Source organism: Somniosus microcephalus, chromosome 5 (genome assembly GCF_052327205.1).
Source record: "Somniosus microcephalus isolate GS21.2 chromosome 5, FLI_Smic_1.0, whole genome shotgun sequence".
In the NCBI taxonomy this organism is placed as follows: Eukaryota; Metazoa; Chordata; class Chondrichthyes; order Squaliformes; family Somniosidae; genus Somniosus; species Somniosus microcephalus.
This window is the reverse complement of record NC_140991.1, coordinates 82,856,221-82,881,212: the sequence shown is the minus strand read 5'-3', so window position 1 is coordinate 82,881,212 and position 24,992 is coordinate 82,856,221. Positions and strand designations below refer to the sequence as shown.

The 24,992-nt window shown below is 40.7% G+C and overlaps 2 protein-coding genes across 5 annotated transcripts in view; one reads left to right on the top strand and one right to left on the bottom strand.

Annotated features, from left to right (window-relative positions):
* Positions 1–16,581, top strand: part of nmt2 (N-myristoyltransferase 2) — a 57,013-nt gene extending 40,432 nt beyond the window's left edge. For both annotated transcript variants that reach the window (XM_085987914.1, XM_085987913.1), the window contains exons 8-12: positions 1,547–1,655; positions 2,161–2,331; positions 11,634–11,801; positions 13,314–13,451; positions 14,904–16,581. In XM_085987914.1, the coding sequence (XP_085844040.1) occupies positions 1,547–1,655; positions 2,161–2,331; positions 11,634–11,801; positions 13,314–13,451; positions 14,904–14,924 (607 nt within the window). In that variant the 3' untranslated portion in view covers positions 14,925–16,581. The remainder of the gene's footprint in view (positions 1–1,546; positions 1,656–2,160; positions 2,332–11,633; positions 11,802–13,313; positions 13,452–14,903) is intronic.
* A 3,857-nt stretch (positions 16,582–20,438) lies between these two features.
* Positions 20,439–24,703, bottom strand: rpp38 (ribonuclease P/MRP 38 subunit). 3 transcript variants are annotated; one of them, XM_085987917.1, is made up of 2 exons: positions 24,629–24,703; positions 20,439–21,650 (listed from the first exon to the last, which is right to left on the bottom strand). In XM_085987917.1, exon 2 carries the CDS (start codon positions 21,600–21,602, stop codon positions 20,664–20,666), a length of 939 nt encoding a protein of 312 aa, XP_085844043.1. In that variant the 5' UTR covers positions 21,603–21,650; positions 24,629–24,703; the 3' UTR covers positions 20,439–20,663. The 3 variants fall into 3 exon arrangements, with proteins under 3 accessions (XP_085844043.1, XP_085844041.1, XP_085844042.1); XM_085987915.1 differs by lacking the exon at positions 24,629–24,703 and adding an exon at positions 24,020–24,141; XM_085987916.1 differs by lacking the exon at positions 24,629–24,703 and adding an exon at positions 23,741–24,012.
* Positions 24,704–24,992: the final 289 nt, after the last annotated feature.

Below are 24,992 nucleotides of genomic sequence, written 5' to 3'. Positions count from 1 at the left end.
TGAGGGGAAAGGGGAATGTGACAGAGGCAGTTGGACAGATGTTCTCAATATTACTAACAACAACTTGTATTTATATAGTGACTTTAACGTAGTAAAACGTCCCAAGGTGCTTCACAGGAGTGTTATAAGACAAAAAATTTGACACAGAGCCACATAAGGATAAATTGGGGCAGGTGACCAAAAGCTTGGTCAAAGAGGTAGGTTTTAAGGAGCGTCTTAAAAGAGGAAAGAGAGGTAGCGAGGCGGAGAGATTTAGGCAGGGAATTCCAGAGCTTAGGGCCTAGGCAATAGAAGGCGTGGCCACCAATGGTTGAGCGCTTATAATTGGGGATGCTCAAGAGTGCAGATATCTTGGGGGGGGCGGTTGTGAGCCTGAAGGAGATTACAGAGATAGGAAGGGGTGAGGCCATGGAAGGATTTCTCAACAAGGAGGAGAATTTTGAAATTGAGGCGCTGCTTTACCGGGATCCAATGTAGGTCAGCGAGCACAGAGGTGATGGGCAAATGGAACTTGGCGCGAGTTAGGACACGGGCAGCTGAGTTTTGGATGACCTCAAGTTTATGTAGGATAGAATGTGGGAGGCCAGCCAGGAGTGTGTTGGAATAGTCAAGTCTAGAGGTAACAAAGGCATGGATGAGGGTTTCAGCAGCGGATGAGCTGAGGCAAGGGCGGAGACAGGCAATGTTATGGAGGTGGAAATAGGCGGGCTTGGTTACGCTGCAGATATGGGGTCGGAAGCTCATTAACAAAGAACTCTTTGTATTTGTTTGTGGAGGTGATAGTGGAGGAAATGGTGGCAATATAAGGAGGCAGTTGGTAGTGGAGAAAAGAAGCCGGGGTTATCCTTTGCTTTTCAGGGTGATCCTGGAGTAGTGAGTGGTTTTGGCAGAGGAGAGGAAGGCCCAATGGTGCTTGATGTGTTCCAGCCGGAGCTGGCGGCGGATGACTAAATCAGTTGTGTGCCAGATATGCTCAAGACTGTACCCTTGGACTTGAGGGTGCGAAGACAGATGGTCATAACAGAGGGAACAGCCAGGGTGGGAGAGAGTAAGGATTTTACTAGGGACAAGGGCATCCAAGGTGGAGGTTAGGGAGTGATTGAGCAGATTGACAACTGCACAAGTGACAAAGGCCGGAGAGTTGGGAGTTTGTAAGTGCAGTTGTAAGTGGCTTAGGGAAGAGTTTATTTCTGAGGAGAATTTATTCCAGGGCAGACACAGAAGGAAGTGGGGTTGGAAGGGGTTAACGGAATATGGATAATGAGGGATACAAGGAGGCGGTCAGAGATAGTCTTGTCAGTGAGTCGAAGTTGTACAAAGTGGCTTGCCCTACAATTTATGAAGAAGTGCTTGGACCCCACTCGACATCTTTCTGTGACCAAGTTCAGAACTTTACACGTGGTTAGAAACTCACATCCTCCCATTTTGGCACAGCACCAGTAGGCTATATTTAGTTTTCTGTTAATACACTTGGCAGCTTGTGATCCAAGAGTCTTTGATGATATCACTGATGTATTTGATTTAAGATCAATTGTTGTATTCCAAGGTACTGGCATCGATCTCTGAACCCCAGGAAGCTGGTGGAAGTGAAGTTCTCTCATCTCAGCAGAAACATGACTTTACAAAGAACCATGAAGCTCTACAGGTTACCAGATGTAAGCAGCTCAAACCACTTGCATCCTAAAATAGATGCTACGGAGATAGTGAAGCCCTTTCTAATTGGCTTCTTGTTCCTTTCATACAGCATTTATTTCAGTGAGTGGAGAATTGAACAGTTTCAGAACAATAATATTTTGCATCATGTTCAGTTGTCCATCTTAAATTGTACTGTACACAGATCATACTTTTATTTTGTGCACTGCAATATTTGTTGTGTCAAATTATTAGGAAGCAAAATTCCTAGCAGCTAAAAGAATCATCTTTTAAAAATACTCTGGTGCAATTGTTGGAAAGTCAGTATTTCTGTATTTTTTCATTAAATATAAAATATACACTCCTAGCAGTTAGTGGATGTGTTTATATTGCTACGGCATGGTTTCATATAAAGGTACAACATAGACTGATGGTATGAAGTGAGGCTAAACTGCATCTTGGTTAGAAATGGCAATACCAAATTCTGTTTATCTCAATGATAATTCCATTATATTTCTTTTCTGCTAGACCCCCAAGACAACAGGTTTGAGGCCAATGGAGCAAAAGGATATAAAAAGAGTACAAGAGCTGCTCTTTAATTATCTAAAGCAGTTTGAGCTTGCTCCAGTGATGAGTGAGGAAGAAGTGATCCACTGGTTATTGCCCCGTGAAAACATTATTGACACTTATGTGGTAGAGGTAATGCAATGCTGTTGTGTGTCTGTATACTTAATGACATTCTGTTTTTATAAAAAAAAAAAAAAAAAATAATAATAAAAACACTTTACACCTAACCCCCATCCCTTGACCGTCATCTAGGCTCAACATGAAAAATAGCCACTTGGGTGAGGAGTTGGAGGCCTTTTATCACCTGTGAAATTGTATCCTAGCACCAATCATGGTCTTTTGGGGGGAAAGGAAAGAGAGAAATTACGTTAAACAAAGCTAAGCAGAATTTTTTGTTGAAACAGGTACTTATTTTGTTTTTGAAAATTGTAAGTTATGCACTTGAAAAGAAGAATGGCTTATAAGGCAGGCTTATTGTTGTGGTTCATACGTAATGTTTAGAATACAATCTAGTAAGTGTTTACTCAGAATTGGGTTTGTTTCAATAACTTAGGCACTATTTAAACTCATGCTGAGAATGTTTGCAGGAAAACAAGCTATGTTGTCAATATACCATTGTTGAACAGCAGAAATATTTTCAAGTAACCTTTAGCAATATATTTAAATAGCAACCACTTAATTTGATAGAGAACATGGAGTATTCTTGTTAGAGAATTGGCTGTCTTTTACCATCTTACTGCCATGTCAACAATATTGAAATGAAGTGAGTAATACATTGTATATTGGCAGTTGAGGAATGCAGTAACATTTCTGCAGAAGAATGGAAAATACCAGAATTTTAAGTTAACTCAAATTAATTTGAATAGTGCCTCTAATATGCAGAAAATAATTTATTGCAGATGCACTTTCCTTTTGTAAAATGTTTGCTTTGAAAGAGAAAATGGACTTTCCACCTTCAGTGGTTTAACAGTAAAACATAGAAACATAGCAGATAGGAGCAGGAGTAGGCCATTCGGCCCCTCGAGCCTGCTCCGCCATTCAATGAGATCATGGCTGATCATCCAAATTCAGTACCCTGTCCCTGCCTTCTCCCCATATCCCTTGATCCCTTTAGCCTTAAGAAATATATCCAACTCCGTCTTGAATATATTTAATGAACTGGCCTCCACCGCCCTCTGTGGCAGAGAATTCCACAGGTTCACCACTCTCTGGGTGAAGAAATTCCTCCTCATTTCAGTCCTAAATGGCTTACCCCTTATCCTTAGACTATGACCCCTGGTTCTGGACTCCCCGGCCATCAGAAACATCCTTCCTGCATCTAGTCTGTCCAGGCCTGACAGAATTTTATAGGTTTCGATGAGATCCCCTCTCAACCTTCTAAACTCCAGTGAGTATAAGCCCAATCGACACAATCTCTCCTCATACGTCATTCCTGCCATCCCAGGTATCAGCCTGGTGAATCTTCGCTGCACTCCTTCCATGGCAAGAACATCCTTCCTCAGATAAGGCGACCAAAACTGCACACAATACTCAAGATGTGGTCTCACCAAGGCCCTGTACAATTGTAGCAAGACATCCTTGTTCCTGTAGTAGAATGGATTAGTAAATTTAAGACTTTTTTGGTCCACGTATATTTCCATAGTTAAGGATATTCATGCAAGCTTAGTTTTATCTTTCTGTCAAGTATCTCCATATTGAACATAACCGCACTACAGGATACTTTTGATTAACCGGCCCCTAAATAACCGGAAATGTCGGTTAACCGGCAAAATTCAGGAGTAGGTTCAGGTAACTTTTATTACTTGCCTTGCTCCATGTGTTGCTGTGCAAGGGTGTGGCTGCAGCTGTTGCTAAGCTACAGAGACGCTTGCAACTTGTGGCCATTGTTTTGAACCTGTTGCTAAGCAACAGGGTTTGTTGCTTTATACGGAGCTCTCAGCTCTGTATCTTTTACTATAGCGTTCGGTTATCCGGAATTTTTGATGAACTGGCACGTCGGTCCCGTCCGTGCCGGATAAAAGAAAGTTTCCTGTAATTGTTTCTAAGAAATGCACTTGAGACATTGGGGTTTATTTTTGTCCCCTAGAGGGAAATTGTCAGGAGGCGGGCAGGGTAAGAGCAATGGCTGCCTGGCACAGTTGGTGGTTCATGCCTCATTTGCATGGTTGAGATGAGCTAGCAGCATGAAACATGCTCCCCATAGGCAACATGCCAATTAGGAGGTGGGAAATCGGGTGCTGCTGCGGGCTCTTGAAACTGAGCAGCAGCTTAAGGGGGGCGGGGGGTGCATTTTTTGTGGCCAACACAGGGAAGCAACGCTGTGGAGCTGCAAGGTGATGTCTCAGGATAAGCAGAGTTCCAACAGGGCCCTCAGGTTTTCAGATACACCTGTATAGATTCTCGTGGAGGAAGTCAAGAATAGAAAGGAGGTCCTCCTGCCCCTCAGGTAGCTGGCGGATACCAAGACAAATCTATGGAACAGGCATCCTGGGGAGACAGAAGCAGTGAGTCATTCAAATTCAATTGGATAGATTTTTTTTTAGAAAATAACACTTTGGGATACAGTATATGTGTAAGTTGAGACCTGAGCAGTAGTAACTGTAGCATGCCTGGTAGGAAAAAAGGTGACTGGACCTTCTCTCCGCCACTGGGATTTTCCTCGTGGCATTTCTGAGTCAATTGATGATAGAGATTTATTGATATGATTAGTCAACAACTCCATTATCATTGTATCATGCGACTACCAAGATTGTAGAAGACTAACTTGATGGACATTGGTCTTTTTTTATCTAGCGATTCCTATGTTACAAATTGGTGAATGTGATAAGAATTTTATCCAGGATCTAGCTGCAATGCAGAAAGAAATATAATGGTCTCACCGGAAATGTCAAGGGGAGACTCCCCTGCACACCTCTCATGCTTTCTACACAGCCCCGCAGGACCCTCTCTTAGCCTCAGCACTACCAATCTTTCCCTTGTTTCACCATGGCTGTCCATAAATCAGCAGGGAAATCTTTATTGCACCTCCTTTCTGCTTGCACTCACACCCACAAGTATTGCTACTAACCTCACAGATACTTCTCCATCGTGATCTCACTTGCTGCTTCTTCCTGTCATCATGCACTCTATGGTAAGCTGACTCTTGCATGTTGAGGGTTGAAAGCCTTGCCCAGAGCACATATTAATCCACTTCCACTCTACAACCTTCTCCTGCAAGAACACAACAGGAGGGAGATAACCAGCAAAGGAGAAGGTTCGGCCATGCTGCAAACATTCACTCCTATGGAAGAGGCCACCAATAACATCATAGGAAAATGCACAGCAGTCAGCATTGGAGATGAATAGGCTGGAGGTCTGAACATAGCAGGCTTTGTTGGCATCTTCCCTTTCTCGTTCCACTTAATTCTTTCAATCACACATTCATAATTGTATACTGCATATGTGTGTTAAGTACACTGCCACTGATCTGCTAGTGCTTACCCTCCCAACTACATTCTAACCCTGTGACATTTAGATAGTAAAGGGACTGCATTGGGGATTTGATCAGGCACAAGTGAGCAGGTGGAGGTGGCAAAAAAGACCAAGCCAAGAGTTAACTGGAGGGGCAGCTCATGCTAACTTTGCTGAAGAGGACAGAGATGCAGACTTCAACATCCAAGCATTTAAAAAAAAAAAAAAGATGATTTCTTTCTGTGCACCAGCAGTTGCTGAATTTATTGGCCTGCCTGATAATATGGTGGAGTCCACTACTAACTTGTATGTGGTTCTCATGTCTGGCATCGAACAATTTACAGTCAACCATGGAGCTTATGGTCACCTCAGTGGCCATTACAACTGAGCCCCCATCCCCTGCAGGAGTCTAACACGAGTAATAGCATCTCTCAAGGATGCGTAGACTGGGCCATGCAGGCTCGGGGCTCAACCATCTCCTCCGCCTTGAAAAGCCTGGGTAATCAAGCGGATAGGGGCTTCACTTAGATTGCCGATCTCAGAGTTTGAGGTCCTGCAGATCACTAGGTGTGCTGAGCCGCAGCCTAGTTGCATTGTGTGAAGGAGCCTGTGTGGTGATATGGGTGCAGTCAATGACACGCTGGACTTGAGGGAATCCTGCAATCTGTGCAAACTTTCTTTAGCAAACTAGGCATCAGTCACTTGCTTCATACAAACATGGACTGCAGACTGATTGATGTTGCTGATACCCCTTGTGGTAGTGGGAAGGAGCCAGAAGCAAAGAAGTTCAGGGCTGCAGTGACAGTGATTGCAACTGGCAATGCTGTGTTTGCTGTGCCAGTTGGTTGCAGGAGGTGGCACAACTCTCGTCAGTCTCCCTGAAGAACTGAAGCCTTTTTATGCACTGTTCTTTGGAGAATTGCAGTTATGTTCTGGACTTCTAAACTCTGTTAAAGTAAAGATTCCTCTCTGCATGCTTCCTTCTATTTGTTCCAGTTGTATGCTTCTTCCTCCAGCTCCTCTTCCTCCTCCTGTACTAGGATTCTTAGAAGGACCCCTGTCAAGAAATAACTGCAATGTCAGGAGTCCCTTAACAAATCAGAACATACAGTAGCAACTGTAAGCACATTCAAATCCTTTTAAGGTGAAAAAACTCACGTTACTGCAAGAAAAATGTCTCCAAAAGCTCTATACAACTTTATCTGAGGATTACTTTAAAGAGCATTTGAAATGGACACCTCAGAATCTGTACTGCCCATGGTTGATGGGTGGGAGCAAGATTCGTCAGGTGGTGAGGTTGCAAAATGACATCAGTGACAAAATGATGTTGATGTTGTAATGATGTCACTTGACTGCAATTTGAATATATTTACAAAGCTCCTGCCTATTTCAGATGGGAGTTTTGGTTGCCAGGATTTATGCCCCTTTGAAAATCAGGCGAGCTGTAAAAATAGCAGCAACTGCGTGGGAGAAACGGATACTCAGGAACATTCAGCCCCTCGAGCTTGCTCCGCCATTCAGTTAGATCGTGGCTGATCTGCATCTCAACTCTATTTACCCGTTGTTGCTCCGTATCCCTTGATACCCTTGCCTAACAAAAATCTCAGTTTTGAAAGCTCCAATTGTCTTAGTATCCACAGCCTTTTGGAGAGAGTTCCAGGTTTTTACTACCCTTTGTGTGGGAAAAGTGCTTTCTGATTTCACTCCTGAATGGACTAACTCTAATTTTAAGATTATGTTCCTTTTGTGTTTATAACTACCCTGTCAAATCCTTTTAACATTTGAAACACTTCAATCAAATCATCCTTTAATCTTTTATACTCAAGGGAGTACACTCCAAGTTTATGCAGCCTGTCCTCATAATTTAACCCTCAAAACCTGTTCTTGTGAATCTGTGCTGCACAGCCTCCAAGGCCAATATATTCTTCCTGAGGTACAGTGGCCAAGACTGAACACAGTACTCCAGGTGGAGTCTGACCAAGGCTCTATACAACTGAAGCATAACTTCTCCTTTGTATTCCAGTCCCCTTGAGATAAAGACTAACATTCTATTAGCCTTTTTGATTGCTTTTTGCACCTGACTACTAGCATTTAATGAGTTGTATACAGGAAACTTTGTGCTATCCGGCACCCATGGGACCGAGCTACTGCCGTTTTTTTAAAAGCTCCGGATAGACCAGCGTCAATGTTATCAGATAGGAGCTTTTCATCGCAGTATCTGACCACAAACACTGTTGCTCAGCAACAGCTTGTAAACACTCGGCCCGTGGCTTGGAAGCGTCTCTGAAGCTGTTGCTAAGATACAGAGACGCTTTCTAGAGCCTGCCGTGTCTGACCACAAACACTGTTGCTCAGCAACAGCTTGTAAACACTCAGCCCAGTAGCTTGGAAACGTCTCTGAAGCTGTTGCTAAGCGACAAAGACGCTTTCCAGAGCCTGCCTGTGAAAAGCAGAAAAAAAACCTAACCAAAACGGCTGCTGATTTCTGCCGTTAGATCAAAGTTGCCGGACATTCAACTTCCGGATAGCACAAAGTTTCCTGTACTTGGACTCCCAAATCTCTGCTCTTCTACAGTTACTATTTAGAAAATATTCCAATTTAATCGTTCTTGGGTCCAGAGTGTATGACCTCACACTTGCCCACGTTGAACGCTATTTTCTATATTTTGTCCACTCATTTAATCCATCTATGTCCCTTTGTAACTTCCTGCCCTCATCTGCACAATTTACTGTCCCTCCTAACTTAGTGCCATCTGCAAACTTGGATATACAACTCTCTATTCCTTCATCCAAATCATTGATAAATAAGGTGAAAAGTTGAGGCCCCAGAACTGATCCTGCCAATCTGAGTATATGCCCTTTATCCCCACTCTCTGCTTCCTATCTCCCAACCAATTTCAAACAGAATAATGAAATATGGGGGGAAATTTAAAAGATTTTTTTTAAGTCGTTCAAAAGAAACGCAGCAGGAGTACTTCATTGTCGACTGAGAGTATCCAAATCCTCCATCGCGTAAACCCTGGATAGGCAGTGATGTTGGAATATTAATATTTCCCACCATATTTCATTATTCTGCACCCTGGTTAAGAGTGCAAGTAACTGACCTGCTCGCTTGTCTACCAGCATTACTTTTGAAGCATTGTGAAGGCAGGTTAGGTTTATTTGTTGAGTTTCCTTCCCTCGCCCTGTAAATGGCTAGTTGGAGATTGAGAACCATGGTAAGTGGTTCTCCAGGAAAATAATTTGGGAGTGATTATTGATCATAGTCCAAAATGAATATTAGAAAATGCAGAAACACATTAAAAGGGTGATGAGCTTCTTTTAAATCCCTTAGTTTGTTACAAATTTCTTCCATCAAAATGCCCATATATGTGGCAGCACGCCTGGTTCACATGCAGTTTTACATATCTGAGCTAGTGGTCCTTTTGATATGGGTGAAGCTGACTCAACCTTTAATCACCGTTATCTACCCTTCTACAAACTAAAGTAACCAGGTTTCTCTTGACTGCCATCACAAGGTCTCTGCACCATTCTTTAATTAAGTGTTAACGAGGTTAGTACCATATATGGATATTATCAAGGTTTAGAGCGTGCAGGTGGAATCTATCTTTTAAGAGTGTTGATGAGGCTGAGAATTAAATCTTTTGGCTACATTTGTGTGCTATTTCTTTAGAATACTGGAATCAGCATTCAACGTTTTAACCCTTGTTCACCCATGTCTTCTAACCAGGACACAGGTTCGAACTGGTAAAAGGTAAACTTAGGACTGATATCAGGAAGTTCTTCATGTATAGACTTCCAGATAAAATAGTGGAGGTGAAAATCTTGGAAGCATTTGAGGTATAATTGGGTGCTGCAATGTGCAGATTTTAGTATCTTTTTGGATGGCTGAATTTGAATAGTCTGAATGGATGAAGTTTTACTGGCTGAATGCCTTCATCATTTGTAACTGATTGTTTGAAAGCATCTGGTCAAGCAAATCAGGTACTTGGAGGGCATTGGACTAAAATCAAAACAAGTTATACTGACATTGTACAGTCAATGATGAGAGGCCAATTCTGGAATATGGAGTGCAGTTTTGGTTGGATTACCTCAAAAGAGATATAGATGCATTAGAAGAGGTTCAGAGAAGTATCCAGGATGATTCCAGGCCTTGTGGGGACCAAGTTATAAAGAGAAGCTGAAGCAACCAAATTTATTTTCACTGAAGAAAAGACTGAGGTGAGACATGATACAGGTCTTCCAAATAATAAAGAGCATAGCTGAGGTGGAATTAAAGAAGTTACTTATCTTGGATAATGAGTTAAGAACTAGACTACACTACTATTTGTATGTTACAGTCTCAATTTACTTCAAATTACTTTGGTTATATCATAATATTTTATATACTTGTTTTCTTTGAAATATTCCACTAACATTTGTCTTTGGAAAATTAGGTTGCGTTATCCAGTTAGACTGTATTTAGTCTGAAATGGAAATCGAAAGAACATTTTGAACATTAATGCTTTTACTGCTAGTGTTGGTCAGACTGATGATATTTGGCAGGCAGCTGGTAGAGAACCTTGTTAACTTTTTAAGCTATATTGAACACTGGTACTTTTCAGAAATTGACAAAATCAATATGCCCTCAACTTGAGACAAAATGGCCTGATAAATTTTCAGTCTGAAAAAGAAAAAGAAAAACTACCAATGCTGGAAATTCAAAATAAAAAAACATGTTGGAGCTACACAGTAGGCTAGCCAGCATCTGTAAAGAGAAAAGATGGGTTGTGATATTTCAGGTGTGTAACCCGAAGAAATCCTCTATCAGAATTGCGTTCTAATGAAAGATTATACAACCGAAATGTCAATAACTGATCTCTTTACAGAAACTGACTGACCTGCTTATTTCCAGAAATTTGAATATGGTTTGATTTAAATCTAGATGTATCCATTTTTGTTCCTAAAATATGGCCATCGTAACCATATACATCAAAACAGATAATGGTGGCATATTTATAAATTACTGCCAATTTGTTAAATTCATAGCCATATTTTGGATCTATTTTGTCCAGTCCTTTATACCACAGTACAGAAATTGTCTTAAAAAAACTTCTCTTGACTTTTAGCACAAATAATCATTTATGCACCTACATTTCTGGTTTGGTTCAGTTCTTTTCATACATTCCGAACTAGGCAAACTAGTCTTTCTTAAATTGATTTTACCTGTTATCAGATGTGTGCTAGGAATATACCTCTGTGCTCTTAAAAGCATTGTGGATTTAAGTTCAAAAATTACAAGTTTTAAATGCATCTTGGGTGGTATTATAGTTCCTCACTGAAAAAATACTTACACGTACATAGAGTGTTGTGGAAAAACTTCTTATTGGTAGAAAGGGAGAGGAGTTGTAGAATGTGTATTTTTATCTTTCTTTATTAGCCAGGGGTATTTTAATACTTGAAGTCATGGACATGGTATATCCAAAGTTCATTATAGAAGGATCCTAGTACATTTTTGTAAATTGCTTTGAATTTTAGGGTGTAGCTTAAATTACAAAACCACAAATTCTCAACATCAAACATGCCTTTAACAAAGAATGATGTCTAACAGACTCTCTTTCATTCTATTGATTTCCAAATATTTTTATTTAAACATTAATTGACGATTGCATCTTTGGGAAAGTGGCTGAGTAAAATGACTTAATCAGCAATCATGTATTTGTGTAAATTAATTCAGCTTCCTCAAGACATCATGCACAGTAACTTCACGGTATCTGTGTTTCCCCTCCCTCTGCCCTGTGATTTGGATTCACTTGCAATCATAATTTTAATTTGTATTAAGTGTTTTTAAGTAGCACTAATGGCTATTGTATTTGTTACCAAATTTGGATTGTCCATGTATTTGTGGTCATTTTGTCTGCAACTTTTCTATTTATAGATGATCAAAATGACTTTTAACATTTCTTCAAGTTAACTCCTTTAAACAATTATTTATTTTCTTTCAGGGTTCTGATGGTGTGCTGACAGACTTTGTGAGCTTCTACACTTTACCTTCCACAGTTATGCATCATCCTATTCATAAGAATCTTAAGGCTGCCTATTCCTTTTATAATGTTCACACTGAGACCCCACTCATTGATCTTATGAATGATGCACTAATAATTGCAAAATCGGTAAACTTTTAATTATTTAATCTCTTAAGTATAACGACATATGTAACAGTCACAGCATAATCAAATCAGTCATGGGCAATTATGTTAGAAAGATATTTTGAGGGCAATACAGTAGCTATAGAATGTTTATGGGGGTCGTGTGGTACTGAGCAGCTTTCTAGTTAAGTGCAGTAATGTAATTCATAGCGTGTGTTTCTAGAATTAATAATATTTTATTAGATGACGTATATGTCAGAAGTAACAGTCCCAAGAAATATTGAAGATAGTCACTGAACAAAGGGTGAATTTACACTGGAGCTACTGGTCCCAGATCAATAGCTACAGTTTGGGTTCTAGCCAAGCACAACTCTGTATACACTGCTGGCTTGTGCATGGCTGGAACTTTTAACTGTTCTCTTTAGGAGAGAGCTCTTTACATGCCTAGGTACATGAAGGAGCAGAGTTGTCTGCCAAAAGCTTGAAATTTAAATGTTTAGAGAGCAGGGAGGAATGTGCAGTGTCAGTGCACCCTAAAGTGGTCTTGATTTGTTTTTCCATTTTCCATATATTCTGACCACCAAGATTTGAAGATATCTGTACATCTGTCCCAACATAAATTTCTTGCTGTTATGGAAATTGGGTGTCTATGGTTTGGGGCAAAGCATTAAGGGCAGTTTAAAAAGATAACCGAGTATAATGTGTTTCAACACCAACTGCCAGGTGGCAGTCAAATAACCTGATAGCCTTCAGAAAGTGCTAAGCACTTCAGGCAAGAAAGAGCCTGATGAAAAGTGATGGAAATCTTGGCAGAGACAATGCATTTTTATGTGAGATTATATGAAGGCAGGATTAGGCTGTGATCCCATCCACTGATGAGTAGCCTGCCAGCAACCACTGTCTAGGCTCACACACAAAAAATAGCTGCTTGGGTGAGGTACTAGGGAATTGCAAATGGCTGGCTAGCACCGTAGAACTGTACCCTGGCAAGAGTAAGCATTTTCAGGACAGGAGTATAATTCTTATGCATTATCAAGTATTTCTTTCTTGATTAATCTTCACAGTACAGTACTTAATTTCAGTAACTATATTGGCTTACCTTAGAATAATCCTGGTAACAGAACAAATGTGCCTGTTTATGTAACAGGAGTTGGAAAATTCCTCTCCCACCTACTCAAGGGTGAGATATTTTCAATCTTGAGCTGAAAAACAGCAACTAGCTTTCAAGTGTTAGCATCATGTTTATTCCCCAATCTCCAGTGCTTCATTTTGATTTCTGCTTTCTTGCTGTATTTGATTCTTTGTGGTCTGTTGCAGCTCTTATGTACCCTGTTAAATAGTTACTCGTCAATATCTAAAAAATGTTTTAGTATTCCTGTGACTAAAGTCCAAATAAAAGTTGTGGCAAGTGAAAAGTTATTTAGGCAAGCTGAAAGAAAAGTCCTCATCAAGCAAGGAAATAATTTCTGAAGATTTTATTTTTCTGACACTCTCGGTTCCATTCATTTCCTAACATATTTCATTTTCCCTTCACAGAAAGGATTTGATGTGTTGAATGCACTTGATCTAATGGAAAACAAAACATTCCTAGAAAAACTAAAATTTGGTATAGGTGATGGCAATTTACAGTACTATTTGTACAATTGGAGGTGCCCAGATATGGAACCTGAAAAGGTGAGAAACATTGATATTTTCAATTTAAACACTGGGGCCAAAAAATGTTGGGCCTACTCTGACTCTGCTAGAGAATTCAGTTAGGGGGTTCAGCTATTGGATATTGCCAGCAGACATCTTTGCCAGTATGGGTGCAACTTGGGCAGGAACAGAAGATGTGGCATTGCCAAGTCACTTGGGGTGGGTGAGGTTGGGTGGGAGGAGGGGAGAGAGCACAAGCCAGTTGTGTTGGCTTAAAAGTCTTTTCCGAACATTGACAATCGCTCCCCTTTGTAAGTGGGTTGATTTTCCTGATCATGCCATCAGTCTTCTGGGGTGTCCAGGCCCAAACCCAGCCCTGGCCCTGGACATCCTGCTGAGTCCCAGTTGCACCCTTCCAGGGATTTGGATGTCAGGCTCCCATCCGATTTTACAGACCAAATATATTATTTATTGAGACATTTCACTGGTAATAAACATCTTTCATAAGAATTGTTTGAGGTTCTGACTTACACAGGGAAGTAATTTGTTAAAGCAATTTATTAAAAAAAAAAAAAAAAAAATTCTCCTCTGACCAACTTGAATTCGATGATGAAAGCATTCAGCTCATAATCATCCATGCAAAAAGGTCTTAAAGCCCAATGCTGCATGTAATTGTTTACCCGATTCCAAGGTCTTCACTATCCTATCTGGAAGTTTATTATCACTGCTGAATTTGTAACATGTCGGCATCTTTGAGGTGAGCAGAATTAGGTAACCAGTTAACCTTCTGCATTAAGCTAATATTAATTCATAAATTTTTCCTAAACTTGAATTATATGACAGTCTGATTGAAGAGGGCAACACTGCTTTTTTCAACCTTATTTTAGGCAGCCTATATATACACATATTTTGAAATGTGATAGTTATAGACATATAATGGAGGAAACAATGCAATCGTTTGTTTCTAATTTGTCAGTATCCAACTGTTAACATTAGATTGAGATTTAACATTTACGCGCTACTAACTGAGAACTCCAAATGTTGCTTCTGGTACAACTAGAGCAAGTAGCTGAAATGTTAAGCAGTCCCAGAAGTCACCTTGTGGGTTACTGGGATTTAATAACCAATCTTAAAACGCAGAACAATGGCAGTTTACTTGCTTTGTAGCACTGATGGATTTTAGTGATTTTAAAAACTAGTTGCCGAAGGGTTTACATAATAGCACTCTGTGCTTACAAATGTAATTTCATGGAAAACTGGGTGTGAGCTGTTGGACTCATTCTTAAAAATATTGCTGGATAGCTAGAAAACTTGAAGAATGTAAAAGTCAAGGATAAAGCTTCAATGAGGTCCTCCCTTAATTACCACATTTTCAAACTGTTGAGCTTGAATTTCTAGTCTTTCCTCATGAATCAAACCCATTACAGTAGGGATAAAGGTTATCTATCTTTCCCCTACTTTTACTGAAAGTTTTTATTTCCTTTTCTGTAGGTTGGTCTAGTGCTACAGTAGAACACTCTACTACTTCTGTAGAAGCCTCTTCATAGAAGCCCAGGGTCCAATATCATGCCTTTGATCAGTGACAAAAATCTACCAGCTCAACACAGAATTCTGTAAAAGGAGCTAGTAGTTCCAATCGTGTTTTGCTTTTGACAGAATGGAGACCATTGATTCTTCTTTAGGATTTGATTTTACTGTGCAGTGAAGTGTTGCATAATTCCATGGTGTTTTTTTGGGAGTTTAAACCACTAAGAAGAATTTTATCTATTAACCATTTGCAACCTGAATGAGAATTCTCATAAATGCCTGACAGGATTTTGTACGCACTTTGTTTGTTAATTTCAAGAGGCAGATCTACATTTAGACTTTCATAAAGAACATGTTGCTGCTACCTTAGGTAGTGAGGAACTGGGGGCTTCTTTTGCAGAATGACAACTCAGTCTTTTGTACAAATGAAGTGCAGTAGTAAATTGTGTGAAGAAGAAAATTGTTACTGTTATATCTAGTAGGTGGTCTTGTACTGCCAGACAGATTTCTATTTATTGACCAGTGTTTTTTTAAGTGTTCACTATGGGAACATTGAAGGATCTATGGTACGAACTGACTAACTTTTACCCAATTGTGTCACGTTTGCAAGACAGAGTGTGGGAATTTTTGCAATAATGCATTAGTGCAAATTCCAGAATCTCCAGCAATGCAAATAAATTGAAAAGGTGTCCCACTCTATTCCATATGCACCCTCAATGTCAGCAATGCAATCTGGCTGCTCATAGATAGTGTTCATGGCTTATTTGTGAAAGAGGCTGCATTCCCCACATTTTTTTATGTAAGGCTGGGACAAAGCTTTATTTGTCACTGTTAGTTTTTAAGCTTTTTTAAATGCCACCTGGTGTGGCCCAATAGCAGTGGTAAAAGTACTCGCTTTACAATTCAGAGATCAGGGATTGAAGTCCTGGAGCTGCTTGACATTTCAGCTGTGAGCCTGGTTTGTGACTAATTTTCAGGTCTCTGGGCAAGCCATAACAGGAGTAGCTGAGTTGGTGGCAGTTAAAGAGAACAGCAGCTGAAGAAGGCTGCATGTAGAGACAACCACGCAGATAGATAAATGTAGATTTAAAATGAAAAATCATGATGGATTAGCATCTTTCTCCTGCCAAATCTTTTTTCATTCTCTACACATGAACATTTGGGTATTTCTTTTTCTCCAGATACCTGGATATTGAGTCAGGTGTGTGTTTTTTTTAGCACAAACTGCACATGTGAATACCTGACAATAAACTAAATCAAAGGGAAATACTTGTTTTTTTAAAAAAGTGAAAGCTGAAAGCTTTGTTCTATGTTGTGTTTTGCACAAATTATGTTAAGAGGAAGGATTTGGGCCTTGTTTGTTAAAGCATGTTTAGCTGTTCAGCAGCTTAAAACTTTGCCTGGTCAAGTGACGGGTTACGTATAGTTTACTATTATTGCTATGCATGCTTCACTGAAAAGGCCCCACACTAGAAAATGTGTGCAAAAAATTATCCATTCCTAAATTGGTGTTGGAATGGAGGACCAACATGGTTTAAATGTTGCCAGAGGAAGAATGTACTTTTTGATTTCAGTAATGTTTTAAGGTCACCAGCATGACTGTTTGATGTCTGAATTAATAAAAATCATTACAACTTTGTTATTACTTGTGCACTTTCATTCTTTCAATTAGTGCAAGTTTAGATGACACTTAATGATATTACTTAGAATATATAAATGTACTCGTTCATGGGATTGGGGATATAGCTGGCAAGACCAGCATTTATTGCCCATCCCAAATTGCCTTTGAGAAGATGGTGGTGAGCCACCGCCTTGAACCGCTGCAGTCCATGAGGTGAAGCTACTCCCACAGTGCTGCCAGGGAGGGTGTTCCAGGATTTTGACCCAGCGACAATGAAGGAACGACAATGTATTTCCAAGTCATGATGGTGTGTGACTTAGAGGTGATGATGTTCCCATGGTGTCAAGCTTTTTGTTGTTGGAGCGTATTCCATCGCACTCCTGACTTGTGCTTTGTAGATGGCTTTTGGGGAGTCAGGAGGTGAGATACTCGCTGCAGAATATCCACTGGTCCACTTAAGTTTCTGGTCAATGGTGACCCCCAGATGTTGGGGGATTTGGTATTGAGTTATTGGCTGCAAAAAATGTTGGAAGAATGGGGTAGAGAAATGTGAATAGCTTTACAAATCAAATAGGATATTTTCAATTCCATAAAGAGGTGCAAGGAATTAGAGCCAAGAGTATGGGTAACAAGTTTTATGTTGAGGTTTTTAGTGGTGGTGAGGAACTGTTATCATGGCTGTATATTGCAGAACATTTTGTTGGGAGTGCAAGTTGAAATTACAGAAAGATTTGATGTAATTTAGTGCATAATTAAATTAGAAAATAACATTTTAGACAAAGACTTCAATGATACTTAACAGTGACCATGCAGAGGATGAGAAATTTAAAGATAATTTGAACTGGTGCTTCTGAACTTCACTTTCATATTATCCACACCTTGTTAACTCAGTGAAACATTTTACTTTTATTTATTGAAATTCAATCATTGTTGAGCAGTTACCATGTATTTTATTCAGGTGACTGAACATACAAATTGTAAAAATCTACTAAAATAAGTGCTGGAATGAACAGTATTCCCTAAAGCAGTTCTTCCCCGTTTTCCATTGAAACAGCAGCACCTTATTCTACAAAACGGATACAGCAGGAATCTGAATTTGATTTGTAGCACTTGTAGGTTATGTCTCTTTCTGTAAGAACTTAGTAGTCAAGATTCAAGTTTATAAGCGGGCGAGTAATGTTACCTCCTCTCCTGCTCCAAAAATGTCATAACTTGGTCCCTTCAAATTCTTTGCAGTTTTACTAAAATATTTTTTCCTGGAATATGGTTATCTGATTTTAATTCTTTAATATGCCTTTTCCTCTGTTGAAGAGTTACCTAGGAGTTAATACTCTATCACTGCACATAAAGTAATGACTGAATCATTGTTGTTCATGCTTTTCATTGATTTACATATACACCATTTAAAATCTTGCTTGTGCATGTAGTGAATAATGTGTACAGAATAACGCAGTGTGTGAATTCAACACATACAGTTCCAAATGAGATTTCAGTCACTTGCATTTTTAAACCCCGATTCCCTCTACTACATATAATAAACTCTAACTTTTTTTGTATATGTACAGGGTCACCAGTTTGTGTAAGACGTGCCCATTGTGCTAACTGGTCCAATAGCTGTGCTGATCAGGCTTTTGAAAATAGAGTGTGTGACACTGCAGGTGCAAAGTTGCAGGAAAATTTACACATTGTGATATGTAGATTTACAAGTATCTAATTTTAAGAAGCAGCTAGATAAAAGTAGCTGGTGTTTAGGCATAACGTCAACAGTGCTATGATGTCAGATCTAAGAATCACGAAGCATCTGGTTAACTTCATTAAGGGTATGGTAGTGTTGCGATTCTGGTTCTGGACTAGTAACCTAGTTATAAGTTCAAGTCCTACCATGAAAAGTTGGTGCTCCACTAAACACGTACGTGGGTGGGTGGGGGCTAGATTCGGTTGATTTGCACCTCCCATTAGAAGAGGGCGCTAATGGGGTGCAAATCAACTAACGCCCGGGCATGGCGCTGCCAACGCCTCCTGTGAAATTCAGCAGGAGGTTAACGCTGCCGGCGATGATGTCATCGCCATGCGCAGCACCTCGCTCGCATCCCGGCTGTAATATTGGGTGGCGCCCCCCCCCCCCCCCCAACTTACCGCCGGATGCTATGCCCGCCCCGGCAGGGGGGCCTACCTGCGGCCGGGGTGGTGCTAAAGGGGAGGTGGCGGGCGGCCATTTTTGTTGCTGGCCGCCTGCCAGCACCTGCCCCCGTTGCTATCCCCGGCCCCTGTGAAGCCCCCTCCATGGGGTGTCGGCACTCCCGATCCCTGGTGGCCCAGCTGGGCGCCGGGACGTGTTGCGCCAGGCCCCTCTTTAATAAGGGGAGGAAGGCCTGCAGTACCGATGCACTGCGGCATGTAGCGCTGCGATATTGGGACGCGAGGTGCTTCCAGTAGCGCCCCTTCTCGGGGCACTACTGGGAAAATCGGCTGCAGGGGCGCCAAAACCTGGCGAACGACCCAATTTTTACCCCATGGTCTTCAATTTTTGTCATGTTTTTCTTTGGTTGCTCTACTTGTTTTCATTTCTCACCTTCCTGCACAATTGGTTTTTTAAAATTTCATTTGCTAGCTGTTTTTCCTCAATACACCAAAATAAATATAGCTGTTGACTCTAAGAAGCACTTAGAAATGTTAAGAGGCCTAATTATTAAATACTGTATATGGAACTTGAGTCAACAAATTTACTGGTAGCTTGTGGACATTGTTGGGGAGAATAAAGACCTACTTTAGCTAGAAGTGATAGATGTAGTCAGTGGGTAATTAAAAGTGGGACAATATTACATTTCCTAGCGCTGCCATCTTTCAACTTGATAATGCGCATTTACATTTATGGTGTGTATACAACATCTTTAACAGAAAACATCCAAAGGCACTTTACAGAATAGCAGTAATAGAACACTGAGTTGGACAGGAAGCTTAGGAGGAGTGATAGAAGATTGGTCAAATCCAAAGTAGAGTTGAGAGGCAGAGGGGTTTCGAGAAGGAATTCCAGACAGCAAGGCTAAAAGCTCTGCCACCAATTTTGGTGAGGGAGAGGATGCACAGGAGCAGAGAGTCAAGACTGAAGGGTGTGGGAGGGAAATTAAGTCTGGAAGAGGCTGCTGCAAGGCTATAGAGGGATTTGCAACAACTTTAAATTGTAGGTTTGCAAGGATGGGAGGGCTTAGTAATGGACAGGATAGGGATAGAGTTGAGTGGGGAGGGGATCAAGGGAGCAGGAGGTAAGTTATGAAATATATAAATTAAGGGGGGGGTGTCAAAACAGTAAAGTGACTAGGGATCAGGTCTGGGGCAGATAAAGGGAGGAGGCAGTTGCATAGACGGTCTCGCTCATAATTTTTTATAAAAATCCATGAGCTCCTCACATTTGTATTGGAGATGAGGTTGGAAGGAACAGGAGAAGGGCATTTGAGGAAATTCAAAAACAACTAAATTTAATTCCTGTAAAAAAAAACTTCCAACAAGTTCAAAAGTGTGAAAACTCGGTAAGTAACCCATTGTCATGTAAAATACAAACATTGATATAATGGCATTACTGATCAAGGAAAGCCACTACAAATCAGAGCAGTTTCACTCATTAAATGACCATGCTTAAGAATTACCCTCATTAATGGAGAAAAATCTCATGTTTTCTGCTTGCCTGTTTCCCACGCACTGTGGTGATGTCTGTGTTACTGAGCATATTCAGGCAGAGAATAATTGAATTGAATATAGTAGTCTTTAAAAATGCAATGATTGGAGAAACAAGCATGTAATAGTATCACTGAGCATATGATTTTAAAATCTATCCACTGTAAAGATAGGAAACAAAAGAATGAATTTCAGATTTGCATGACTAAAGGCAATTGTATGAAATATTTATTAGAACAACAAAATCACAATATACTGGGAAACTATTTTCCCCTCCTTTGTTCTGTTCCTTTTTAATCTGCAATTTACTCCAGTTCTGACAAAGGATCTACATCTGAACCTTTGACTTATCTGTTCTGTCAGATGCTAACTGACCTGCTGAGTGTTTCCAATATTTTCTGGTTTTGTTTCAGATTTCCAGCATCTGATTTTTATTTCTTTTTCTTATTCTTTTTTGGCTTCCGAATTTTATTTGGATTTGGAACTACCTTCTTTATTTTTAGAGGCAGCAATGTCACTCCTATTTTCTTGCTTTTTGCACTATCTAATTTTAAAGGAAAGTCACTTGATGCTACTTCATAGAATTTACGCTTTTGACTTTGTGGAAACACAGCATCCGCTAATTCAGTCTTTGGTATTTCACTGGCATCTTCTTGCTCCTTTGTCTCCAATCTTTCATCACTCTCAATTAGCTTACTTTGCTGTATCCATGAAACATTTAAAGGAGGTACTTGTGGGGTAATGGAGTTAACAGTCTCAATAAAAGTCTTTGAATTCTTTTTAAATCCCAGTGCAAGTGTGGATTTTAAGCCCAGCACAGGTGCCACGGTTTCACTCAGACGGGGAATTTGACAGGCAGGTACCGCCCGACTCACGCTCAGTTGAATGAGATGGTGCGTCATCAAAGTAGGTTTCACCGACTTACACACCAGAACCAAACACAATTCATCTTTCTCCAAAGCCCGAGTGACTTCATTGATTCCAATGGCCAGCTGTTTCCTAAGTTCCACATTAGTCCATCCTTGTTTAGACTCTTGAATCCTGATCATCGTATGGTCTTCCTTCGCTTCTTTGACCTCAGCCTTCTTTTGGTGTTCTTCAATTTCTTTGACATTCCCTTCCTTATTCCTCTTTTCCTGACCTTTTGGTGCCTTGGAAGCTCTTGGTTTCCTGGGCCTTTGAGTAGGTTCAATTTTACACAAGCCAGTCTGTTGAAACGTTTCCTGTAACTTCTGCAGGACAAATGCCATGCTTTCCCCGTCCAAAGGTCTCCACCCTATACTATAAGGATTGTTGAAAGAAGTCTTAGCAGGCGGAGGTCTTGTTTTCCGTATGCCTCCCCCTTTCCCAACTTGTGCTGGACTTTCCATGTTTTGCTTTAACGTGAATATGATACAATGTACAAAACTCTTGCCAACCTGTAAAAAAGATACTTGAGTGCATTAGAGAAGCAAGGAAACTAAAGGACTGTAATATTTTGACTAACCAAACAGGAATCAAAGATAAGGTCGCACCCAGGCTATTAGCCTGCATTATCTACCAGCGTTCCTCTCAACCACCAAGCCAGCAGTGCAGAGCAAGTTGCAGCTGCCAGAGTACACCAAACACCCGCCACTGTAGCAGTTAATTGTCTCTTACATGATTCCAGGGTTTTTGCCTCTGATTTTACTCTCTCTCAAGAACTTCTTGATATCTGTCCTAAAATTACTTATTAGTTTAAACTTGTCCCCTATTTTTACTCCGGCAGTTTAATTTAATGCAAGCTCTTTGTTTTCTATATCCTTAATAATCTTGTATACCTCCAAGATCATCTCTCCGATACCTTCTTTCCAGGCTAAAAAGCCCAAGATTCTCCAGCCTCTCCTCGTAGCTCATACTCCCAACACTGAATCTTCACATCCTTCAGTTTGATTAATAGTCTTTTGTAGGGAACTTTGTTAAAAGCCTTTTGGAAGTTGAGGTAATCATGTCATTGGGCTTACCCACAATCTACTTGGGTCATCAGCTCCAGGGTCAAGCAGAATCTTCACCTTCAATAACCATGTTAATCAGGTAATTATTGTAGATGATCCTCATGTTTACTCTGGATAATTGAAGTAAAATGAGTGGGTCTGTAGGTGTCTGTTTTGTCCCTATTTTTGAATATGGGCTCCAAATTACCCAGTTTCCAATGTTCTGGTACCACCCCTGTATTTAATGACTCCCTCATAATGATCATCAATGCCTCACAAATCTCCTTCCCAGTATCTTTTCAACACCAAATTCCCTGGGGAGTTTGATTGGCCATTTCATTTGGAATGAAGTCATTCATTTTACTTGGGATATTTTTTGTCTGGCAAGAGCATATTGCTCACATCTTCTCTTGTAACTTAATGGAAGTAGTCATTTAGAATATTTACTATTTTGTGCTCAACCTCAGTATCACACCTATTTGCATTATGATTGTCACATCTTTTCTGACTGCCCTCTTGCTGTTGTGGTACTGAAATAACTTTCAGTATCCTTAGCTGCAGCTGCTATGCCTTTTTTCAGATCTTTCTTTGCTCCTCTGATCACACCTTTGTGAGCCTTGGCTTCGTAATAGCATGCTCACCTGAGGCAGCAGGTCGTGGGTTCAAGGCCCACTCGAGTTTTGAGCATGTAATCTAGGCTAACACTTCAGTGCAGCATTGAGGGAGTGCTGTCTTTCGAACAAGACGTTAATATAAAAGATCCAGTGGCTGTATTCAAAGGGGAGCAGGGAATTCTTCATGTGTCCTGACTACCAATTATCCCTGGATCAACATCACTAATACAGATTAGTATTGCTTGTGATACCTTGCTTTGTCCAAACTGGCTACTTCTGTTTCTCTACATTGTGACTTATTGTTATTGTGTTTAACTTATAATCTATAGCTTATCTCAAGTGCAGGCTTCGATTTTTTTTTTAAGCATTAGTGATGTCTACCCAGAGTAGTTCATTTTGTAACTTTCTCAGCCCACCCCGACCCCTTTCTCAACCGGCACTACCGGCTTTCGGGGCAAGCACCAGGGCAATGAGGCCCAGGCCGTGCGGTGCTCTAGTCTAAGTAGTAGTGGAAGTCATCCCAAGTGCGGGAGAGAACAGGGAGGAGAGGGTCACATGCCTTAGTCTCTGTCCAGGTCCCCACAAGTCTAACAACGCCGGCGCTGTCAACAGAAAGCGATACATTTCCATTTTAAAGATGCAAATTAACCTCAAATCAACTACCATCAGTCCCAAGTCCCACAGAATAAAAAAGGTCCCCTTCCATCCGTACCCTTGCTCAAACGATGATAAATTTTGTACCTACACCTTCCTATACAACGAACTGTAGTACTGAAAACTGTTAATATGTTATAATCTACCATGTTAAATTTTAATAAGCATAGCCAACAAATGTTGATATTTTCATAATGCGGATTTCCAGGTGTTTTCCAGAGCTATTAAATATACCAGAGTCATCCCTAACACCCCAGATATAATTGATGGTTAATTTAAAACCAGTACCGTGTAAAGAAAGACTTGCATTTATATAACGCCTTTCACGACCACCGGACGTTCCAAAGCGCTTTACAGCCAATGAAGTACTGTTGTAATGCAGGGAACGCGGCAGCCGATTTGCGCACAGCAAGCTCCCACAAACAGCAATGTAACAATGAGCGGATAATCTGGGTTTAGTTTATATTTTAAAAAATCCTCTCGGGCCGGGAGCCTCTCCCCAAATGCTCGGGTGTGGGGTAAATGCTGCTGGCTGTTTTACCGATTGCTCCGCTGATTATTACTCACCGCCCGGAATGCAGAAACCGGCTCCTGATTCAGGAACGGAAGCTGTCGGTGCGCGAGAACCGCTTCCTGCCCGAGAACCACGCGCTCGCCGACCAGGTCAAAGGGCGACATCGACGCATGCGCAGGCACACGTTGCAGGGTACACGCCCCGCCCCCAGCCTCACAAACCAAGCAAAAGAGCAGCGGCCAAGAAAATAAAGAAATAAACTGCCGATCTGAAATTAAAACGGAACTGCTGCAAATGCGCAGCAGCTCAGTCAGAAGTAACTCTTCCGGGGAGAACCAAACCTCTCAAACTACAAGCTAGAAAAATCAGAGAGTTACAATGCTTAAAGTCAGGCACGTTTTCATTAACATGAATATTAAAATCACCTTATATATTTTCACGTAAAACAATGTTATTTGCAAAAGCAAAATACTGCGGATGCTGGAAATCTGAAACAAAAACAGAAAACGCTGGAAATACTCAGCAGGTCAGGCCTGCTTTTATTTGTCTTAATGTGTTATAGTTTCCACAATTCCAAATATAAAATGCGCCGAATGTGTAAGGGAAGAATTTGGCATATTAACATATAATGTTAAATAGACAATTAAAAATGAGAAACAAACCTTTTCTGGTGGTAATAGCTGGATTACTCCCAATGCCACATGTGAGTGAGTATAGGAGCAGTAAGATAAGGCAGGTTAATGTGTGGCTGGAGAAATGGTGCAGGAAGGAGGACTTCAGATTCCTGGGGCATTGGGACCAGTTGGGGTCGGAGGTGTAGTGTATGTACTTTGCAGAAGGAACTATATTCTGCAGCCCCTGTATACTGCAGTACCAGTAGTGACCACCCTTGTATATAAGCCTGTGTAGTAACATTTGCATAGTAGTTCCAGGTTGCCTCCATTCAGTAAAGACCTGTTATAACCAACTCCTGCAGTCCGTGTCTCAATTATACACGGACATAATACTGGCGACGAGCAGATACGA